General features: G+C 42.6%; 1 protein-coding gene across 1 annotated transcript; it reads right to left on the bottom strand.

The window, feature by feature from the left end:
- Positions 1-472: 472 nt before the first annotated feature.
- On the bottom strand, positions 473-9,437 carry SCRT2 (scratch family transcriptional repressor 2). The gene is made up of 2 exons (XM_040437601.1): positions 9,290-9,437; positions 473-1,173 (listed from the first exon to the last, which is right to left on the bottom strand). Exons 1-2 carry the CDS (start codon positions 9,435-9,437, stop codon positions 473-475), a joined length of 849 nt encoding a protein of 282 aa, XP_040293535.1.
- Between the last annotated feature and the right edge of the window lie 787 nt (positions 9,438-10,224).

Below are 10,224 nucleotides of genomic sequence, written 5' to 3'. Positions count from 1 at the left end.
TCCCTAAAAAAATAGATGAGGCTAGACAGAAATGGCACCTGAGCCTGAGCGATGAAGAGCCTCTCCATTCAGTTGAATCCCGTTTAGTTCTAATGACACGTTCACATTTCATGTGGTTCATCTTAAGAAAGCTTCGCTTTGCACATAAGAATTCTTTAAGAGCTTGAGTGGAGAGGACGTTAAGTCTCAAAAGAGAGGAAAAAGTGTGAAATTTATATTGCACGGCTTAAAATAAATAGACTTGAATAAAAAAAAAAGCAATGTGTGATGTGGTCCAGTAAGCATGGGGACATATGGTGCACTCATAGACGGTGGTGAAGAGCAACTTAAAGTAACACTGTTAGATGCCAAGTACCCTGATTTTTATTTTTTGTTTTCAGTTTCTGGTGCCTTGTGCCATCGAGAAGAGCGAGAGGGCACAGTGGTTTGTGCCATGTTTACTTGTGTACAGTTTTATTGCATGCACCTGGCTTTAGCTTTGGACATCGCACTCATGCTCCGAGCCCTTGAAGCAAGCCGACTCGTAATGCTTGTTGAGATAAGACTTAAGAGCAAAGGTTTTTTCGCACCGCTTGCACTTGTAGTGTTTGAAGGCCGAGTGCGTCTGCATGTGTGCGCGAAGGTTAGATCGGTCGGCAAAGGCTTTACCACAGTGGGCACAACCGAAGGGCTTCTCACCGGTATGAGAACGCATATGGCCTTGTAGCAACCAGGGGCGGCTGAAGGCCTTCCCACATACATCGCACTTGTGTTTCAGGTTGTGTGTCAAAAGATGCATGGCCAAGGCTGGCATAGATACATACGTTTTGCCACAGGTTGGGCATTTTCTTGCCATCTTACTGTCCAGGCTCCTGTGAGTTTGCTTGTGCCGACTGAGGTTGGAGGAGGTGGCATAGGTTTTACCACATTCAGAACACGTATGGCGCTGATTTCCATGTTTCTCTCCACTTCGTCTTGATCGACCATCGGTGATGAAGAAAGCATCTATTGAGTAGCTGTCTGTGACTGCTGCTTCCCCGCTGAAGTAGCCTGCTGAGAGACTGGACTGTGGGCTGTCGGGCTCACTGTAGTCATCATGGGTTGGTGTGTAGTCAGTTTCAGATGATGAAAATTTGCTTCCGCTTTTCTTCTTAACTTCGTAATCCGATGGTGTTATACAGTGGTCGACATAACCTGTGACAAAATAAAAGACAATGCTTTACCTTAACACAAATTTCAGGAATATCATTGATTCTCTGCATTGTTTTTCTCTTTACATTGTATTACATGCAGGGAAATTTCTCTTGCTCTTGTAGAATCCTATACAATGAGATATTCATATCCTATATATTGATTTTCTGGTAGTCAGGATCCAGGCTAATAACACAAGGACACTTAGGTTCAAGGACAATGATTTGACCTTAAACAATTGCAGACTGGGATGACAATAACATACTGACATGGTTACATAGGGTACAGGACAATAACATACTGATGGGGTATGGAGCAATGACACATGATGGGGTAAAGGACAATGATACACTGATGGGGTGCAGGGCAATCACACACTGACATTGTGGTACAGCACAATGTTACACTGACATTTGGAGGACAGGACAATGGCACACTGTCATGAGGAACAGGCTAATGACATACTCACCCTTAGAGTACAGGACACTGACACTTGGGGGACAGGACAAAGATACACTGACACTTGGGGGACCTGACAATGATACACTGACACTTGGGATACAGGACAATGATACACTGACACTTGGGGGCAGGACAATGATACACTGGCACTTGGGGTACAGGACAATGATACACTGACACTTGGGGTACAGGACAATGATACACTGACACTTGGGGTACAGGACTATGATACACTGACACTTGGGGGACAGGACAATGATACACTGACACTTGGGGGACAGGACAAAGATACACTGACACTTGGGGGACCTGACAATGATACACTGACACTTGGGATACAGGACAATGACACACTGACACTTGGGGGCAGGACAATGATACACTGACACTTGGGGGGCAGGACAAAGATACACTGACACTTGGGATACAGGACAATGATACACTGACACTTGGGGTACAGGACTATGATACACTGACACTTGGGGTACAGGACTATGACACACTGACACTTGGGGGACCTGACAATGATACACTGACACTTGGGGTACAGGACAATGATACACTGACACTTGGGGGACAGGACAATGATACACTGACACTTGGGGTACAGGACAATGATACACTGACACTTGGGGGACAGGACTATGATACACTGACACTTGGGGGACAGGACAATGATACACTGACACTTGGGGGACAGGACAATGACACTGACATTTGGGGGCAGGACTATGATACACTGACACTTGGGGTACAGGACAATGATACACTGACACTTGGGGGACAGGACTATGATACACTGACACTTGGGGGACAGGACAATGATACACTGACACTTGGGGGACAGGACAATGATACACTGACACTTGGGGGGGCAGGACAATGATACACTGACACTTGGGGGCAGGACTATGATACACTGACACTTGGGGGACAGGACTATGATACACTGACACTTGGGGTACAGGACAATGATACACTGACACTTGGGAGGCAGGACAAAGATACACTGACACTTGGGGGGCAGGAAAATGATACACTGACACTTGGGGTACAGGACAATGATACACTGACACTTGGGGTACAGGACAATGTCACAGTGACTGTTGAGTATGTGATAATTTAACCCATGAATACACCGGATGTTTCATTATGTCTGTTATCAGACTTTCAGTTTTCCATGCCGCTGAGTTTCTGCATCTGACGTTATGTAGCAGGTTCAGGACAGGTCGGCATACAGCATGTGAATAATTCATAGCACAGGGCAGCATTGATTTGTAAGTAGAATAGTAGGTGCACTGAGCGCACCCCACAGTGGTTTCCATAAAAATCTCTCCATTTAATTTTACACTGACATCATCATGTTTACTGTTACATAACGAGGCCTCATATTACCTCTATTACTTTACAGAACTGTCAGGAGAATTGGGACAGGAGCAAGGATTTGGTTTCATGCCATTATGAAGCTCTGCAGGCTTTTTATTTATCTGCAGCAAACATCTAGGAAAACCCTGATTTTCATGTAAATCAGTAGGATGAATACGCACATAGGCTCTGTATCAATAAAAGAAGATTCTTACAGCCCAGATCTCCTAGCTGCTCTTATGAAACACATATATTTGCCTTTACATCGTGGCTTGTTTTGACCTAGTTTTCTTCTCATCATTTCATGATAGATTACTCTTGCAGACAGATATTACTATGCAGACAGAGACATCAAGCATTGGCTTAGTCAGTGGCCACCCATAAACATCATTTTTGTCTAATTTGAAGTTGTGTGTTGATGATTTTCATCATATATCTTTATAGAGGACAGAGCTTCATTTTACTGATGCAGAATCCAAATCCCCTTTATAGACAGAGTGAAATGATTCCTGCTGCCTGCAGTCACCACTAGATGGAGCTCAAAGGGGTTCTTCCACTAATAACACACACAGCCCTCTCCACAGGATGGGTGTTAAGTATCTGATTGCTGGGTTTCCAACCACTGCTTTCTTTCTATGTTCTTGTATGTGGTTAGAATGGGGTTGGACCATTCACTTTAATACTGTAAGTGTAAGTATCTTAGTTTAATATTCAAGTCAATTTAACATTCTACCATTCTCCATATATGGAAGAAACAATACATATCAGTATTGCATTGAAGTTACCTAAGATCATTACCTCCCAACGTTTTGGACGGTCAAAGAGGGACATTTATGGTTCATTGTGTAAAAGTCAATTTTTCCTGCATATTTATACACTTTAATCGTTTTCTTAGCACACAATAGCGCAAGAATTATACGAATATAGAAATTTCTAAAATCCAAAGTGCATCAAATAATGAAATAATATACAAGGTGGGGTTAAATCTAAATATAGGAACCAGACACACTTTCTTGCTCAATATTGTAAATGAAACAAGGCAAATCTATATCTATAAAGAGGGACATTTAAGGAGAAAAGAGGGACAAAGGGACTTGGATTAAAAATAGGGACTGTCCCTCCAAAAGAGGGACACTTGGGAGGTCTGTAACATGCAACACTCTTTAGAACTCAAGAGACTGGCATCCCATTGTTTTCTAGTGATGTCATCACACTTAGTGATGTCATCTACAATAAAGCATTGAATTGGAATTTTCTGCAGTTACTATTATAGGATTGTGATGACGTCAATGTTCTATTTTATCAAATTGATACAATAAACTAAAAAGTAGCATTTTTCATCTACATTTATAGAATCTGACATCTTTATTTAAACCTGACTGAGCCACAAACAGTAGAAACTATGCCTTTTCACTTTTCTACTGTATGTGCCTTGTTTTTTTATTCAAGTAAATGATAGATAGATAGATAGATAGATAGATAGATAGATAGACAGATAGATGAAAGGATAGATGGATGCATAGATAATTAGGAGTTAGATAGATAGATAGTGTTGGACTGGGATTCCTTGGTCCCACCAGAAAGAATAGCATTGAGGTCCCACCATCAATTTATACAGAAGATAGTAGATAGTAGATAGATATTAAATAGATATGAGATAGACATTAGATACATTATATATAGATAAGAGGTAGATATCAAATAGATATGATGTAGATATTACCTGTAGATAGATAGATATAGTGTTCTTGTATGTGGTTAGGGTGTCTTAAACCTCATATATGAAGACACTGGAGAACTGCAGCAGATCTGTACATGTAAGCTGTTCCTGTAAGGGCTGATTCCTGCTTTTGTCACTAATAAACTAATGCTCTTCTCAGCCACAAGTTTATGACACCTGTTCCCTCTCAGTCCTGCTGTGACATTATTTACTGGACTCTTCTGTCGATAACTGTGATCTATTGATCTGCAAGATGAGCCCTTCTCCAGCTCAGCACGGAAGGATGCTCTCTGCTGAGATACACATCACCCTATTGATGTCACTGCATCTATATTCTCTTAAACTGACTCTGCCCCCCATTCCCTTCCCATTCTTGCTTTTGATGGCTGTCAGGGAAGCGATGCTGCAGAAACCTACATTTCTGTCTCTGCAATGGAATATATCAGCGCTGGGCATTGTGACCCTTTAACTTCTTGGATCTCTTAAACCATTAGCGTGCAGTCAATATTCCATTTAATGCAAGCATTAGCTCGGGTCAGGAATCTTATATCCGCTGTCCTCTCATTTTTCTCTAGCTCCTCTACACAGTGGCATACTGTGCAGAGCATGTCTTAATAATGCATCATTTGCTAAGTCTTTCTGGCGTTTTGCTTGAGATAAACCTGCTATGTAGATCAGATGCCTGCACTGCACAAACTAAGCATTGCCATTTGCCTTTTATGCTATGTGTGTTAGCAGAGGAATGGCCAGTGATGTGCCTATGCGTATAGGTGTGCCATCAACACGGCTCCTGCCCCTCCTCTGCAGCTTTAATGCATGTGCTTTGTATCAAGGTGACACCGCAGAGCACGTGGAAAAACAATGTTCACTTCTTGGCCTGCAGCGCCTGGGCTTCGAGAGGATGTAACTCTTTCCCCAGATCTGCTGCTCCAGCCATAATAGATAAAGATTGCGGATAAGTGGAGACGACGCCGCGCAAACAAACCTTGGCTCATACACATTTCATGCATTAAAAGTGAAGATAAATGCAGCAGCTCATTGCCTCAGATCAGTCCAGGTCCCTGAACATTGCTGCTGTTACCACCCAACAGATGCTCGTAACAAGGGAAGATGTAATTAGTTTTGTCATTACAGGATTTATTGACTTTAGGGCTGAAATCTGCAGGCATCTGTAGTTATATGGGCTGCTGTATGTTCACCAAGGGAAGGGGCCTCACCACCATTTCTGTTCGGGGAAGCTGTTCCAGTTCTGTAATGGATTATTGGGCTGCTGGGTGAAATGAGCAATCATTGTCTGTGATGGGAATGTGTTATGTTCTGACTGTGGCTACTATGGCTATACCATCTACTTAACACTACACATTATTATACCTGTATGATCCCATGCCTTGAATAGAATATAGCAGTATGGTCCCAAAGCTCAACCAAATCAAACCAAACTTTCCTTTGAAACGCAGATGACCATGCTAAAGCTTTATCATTTTCTGGATATTTTATGAGAAGTCCCAACTCTTTGAAACATATAATTATAGTCATGGATGGGAAAAGGAGAAGGGACTGAACAGCAACATGATGACTTTTTAGTATTATCCTTGTATAATCCCATACTTTCAGCATAATTTTGCAGTATAGTCCCATAACTCAACCAAACCAAAACCTTCCTTTTGAAACACAAATAACCACTTTAAATCTTGATCATCTTCTTGATATACCACAAGATGTCGCAACTCTTTTGAAACACATAATTATGGTCATGGACAGAAAAAGAAGAAGGGGCTGAACAGTAACATGACGACTTTACTATTATCCTTGCATAATCTCATACCTTGAGCATAATATTGCAGTATGGTCCCATACCTTGACCAAAACCTTCCCTTGAAACACAAATAACCACACTAAAGCTTTATCATCTTCTGGATTTATTGTGAGAAGACCCAAACATAATTATGGTCATGGACAGAAAAAAGAAGAAGGCACTGAACAGCAACATGATGAATGGAGACATATCTCATAGACACCATGAACATGACCTTAAGAAGCCTGAAGACCCAAACAGAAGACAAGACATCTTAGAGACACAATATTGTCACCAGTCAATACCATCTTGACTGCACTTAGAAATAAATACATCTGGTGTGCTCAGTGATACCAGATAATCTTCCTCAACATCTTCTATCAAACTCAAGGAATTCAAGTTATAGCTTCTTGCGGCTACAGCACTGTCAAGGTGCAGAAGATTGACAAGTCCATTGCCACAATTACTGCTGCCTGACTATCCATCTTGCTTCACAGATTGTTATTTTTCATCCTCCTCATTTGCAGATTGTGCAGTCACATGATTCAGGTACAAAACAGCTTTCCTCAGCAATATTTCACACCTCTCCAAGCACACGGCAAGGTTATTTTCAAGAGCGTGACTTTGAGACAGACGCTCCCTTCCAGCTACCTTTCCCTTGTGACTGTGTCATTAATACCTTCTCTGGTGCTTGGTGACACCTGTTTGATCTTAAATGGTATTTTGCTAGGTGCATGAATGTTGTGACACGTGTAGAAACAGTATTATTAGATGCAGGGACACCATGTCACAAAACGACAAGTCTTCTCTACCAGCTGTGGTTGTCACCGTCACCTTGCAGCACTGGGGTCATGGGTTTGCATCTAACAGGGCAACAACTGCATAGGCGGCATGCTTTTTCCCTGTACTACCAAGAACTCCCTTTCATTGGCACACTCCGCACACACTCCCAGCTTGGGCCTATGTGCCTTCATGGATTTAAAGGCAAAATTAGAATTTTCAATGTCGTTGCAGTCTTCGTACAGTGCTGCTGAATGTGTCAGCGCTATATAAAATATATTAAAGAGGAAAAGCCACCGTCATCTTGTTCTTTTTGAACCTCTCCGATTTGTCATATTGCTTGGATCTCACATGAATAAACTAGGAAAAAGGTTTAGGAAAAAGGATGTATATGATTCAGTATAGATTGTGCTGTTAAGGGGTTAACTCCACAGCTGCTGTCCAAGTCTGTAGCCATTATCAAAAGAAATGATTAAATGTACTTTTTGCCCCACAGTTGTCTTTATGGTAGGATTTTACCCTTTGTTGTATGTGTATGACATGTTATTAAAAGTTTGTGTGTCATAATCATGATGTAATATGGAGCACCATGTTGATTTGGTCCACAAGACAACCAGTTTAGTTAGTGTGAAACTACAAGCCCTGTTTCTAAGAGACACTGGGACTTGTAGTACCTCCAAGCAATGGAATATGTGTAGTGGATAGGTTCAGTAGCTTCCTCTGCTGTGAAGATGTCTTGTCCTGAATATGGCCTACAAGGAATTGCATTATAGACTCGAGGCTTAGAGCAAGATGTGCTTAGCTTGCAGATGTCCTGCCCAGGGACCACAAGTTGCGTCTCAGTAGCTGAAGTATAGTACAAGGTTATACTGAAAAGTCTTCCCATTGTGCCCAATATAACCCTCTCCAAGCAACACGACAGCCTTACCTGATCCCCTCCCCCTCTACACAGTACACATTCAATACATCCACTGGCAAATGATAAGTTAAAAATAAAAACCGTCCTCATATTTTTTTGCTCCCCAAATTCAGAAAGGAATCTTATTCTCCCAGGATAGAGCCGCTTAAAGGGCTTTGGAGAGAGTCTTTTGGCTGCCTCCTGAACAATGAGGTCCCCGGAGAAAGCTTAGATCCCCTCCCCCCATCCCTTCTGTCCTCCCCTCTGTAAGGCTCTGGCATTCACTCCTCTAAAAGACATCAAGGGCTGGCTAGTACAGGAATTAAGGCCGTGTCCTCACACAAGCAAAGAGCGCTCACTACACATACATGGAAGGAGACTATTGTTCATGGAGCTCTTATTCTACAGGTGACAGCAGGAAAATGTGGCTCTGCCCCTGGGCCTGCATGGCTCTGACTGAAATGCAAGATCCCTGTGTGGTCGGCGCTGGCCGCCTTGTGAACTTTCTAATAGTTCCTCGTGTAAAGTGTGTGGGACGATGAAGCTTTTCGAACTGCGCTTTACGTTCTTCAACATAGAATTTTGTGGAGAAGATTTAGAATGGCTATGTTAGAACCATACGTCCAAGGCCTGTCAGCTGCATGTGTCCTAAGTCAACAGGAGAGACATGGCAGCCAACTCTTAGGTCTTCATCCTTCACAATGCAATTATCTACCAAGGGGCAGACACCCATAAGTCTTGTAGTGCTGTTCAATCATGAGGACAATGCTACCATGCTGCAAAAGTAACAATAAAATTCTCCAGGTTCGAAAGAAGAATCTGAACATATATGGTAAAATTGTACAATATTTTTTTGGGTCGATAGAGGCCGGAACAATTTATGTGCAGATTGTAGTGTATGTATGGCCCAGTCTGACTTTGCTGGAGCAAACTTTTGTCGTAGGGTATATAGCAACAAAAAGTCAGAAGTGGTAAAGTCTGTACGTATGTGTATGGGCACATGCGTGATGTCATGTAATGCAATGCAAGTATATTGAGTAGACATCATGCTTCTCCTCGACTCCATCCTCTCCCATCCATGCGCAAGGTGCTGACTTACCGTTTTCAGCAACAGGGCTTCCCACAGAGCTGGTGATAGACTTCCCCAGGACACAGGGATCATCAAAGTGGTGGTAATTGGAAGCTGAAATCCCGTGGGATGAAAAGTCATCTAGTTTTATCTTCTTGACGAGGAAAGAGCGTGGCATGGTGAACTGGACAAGGGTCTCCTTTTGTTGAGGGCTAGTCTTTAAAGAGCCGGGGACGGCGGCTCACATTCAGCACTGGACAGCTCCGACTTTCTGCAGTGTGCAGGGAGAGAGAGTGAGAGAGAAAGGAGATGAAGGGAGCAGGAAAGGAGGGAGGGGGGAAATCTGGCAGCAATAGCTGAGCTCAGCACTCATGCTGTCTTTATATGGGACGCAGGCCTGAGATCAGGTGGTGCTTTGCAATGGAGCTGTTTAGCTCTCTAATCCATCAAATGTCCCCCAGGACAATCATCACATTACCAATGAACCGGCTGTGCCGACATAGAGAAAGAGACAACCTCCTGCCTACTTACTTCTTATAGACAATGCAGTGGAAACAAGTAATGTAGAGCAGCGTGGCTGGAGAATAGGGTGGCAATATTTTATCCCACTATTGTACATGCCTGCACCCTGCAACTCACTGCTGCTATTTCCTGCTCGTAGGAACAAGGGAGCAAAACTTTGAACTCAACCGTACCCCGTAATAAATCATGACCCCCAGCAGCACGTTACACTCCTCTCATTAGGAATTTTCTTAAAATTTTGTAAAAAATTTTTTTTTACATTATTTTACATCTTGAATTCTTTATCAAGGTCCTTGAGCATGAACACAACACGTGGGGAGGTGAAGGGGGAGGCACTACAGAATAAGATCAGGAAGACCGGCATTGTGTAGATGAACTCTTGATTCCTTTGTCTTGATGCAACCAGTGTTTTAACAGCCTGCAAATCATAAAGGGAAAGTCCA

This window comes from Bufo bufo, chromosome 6 (genome assembly GCF_905171765.1).
Source record: "Bufo bufo chromosome 6, aBufBuf1.1, whole genome shotgun sequence".
NCBI lineage: Eukaryota > Metazoa > Chordata > Amphibia > Anura > Bufonidae > Bufo > Bufo bufo.
This window is presented reverse-complemented; position numbering and strand designations above follow the sequence as displayed.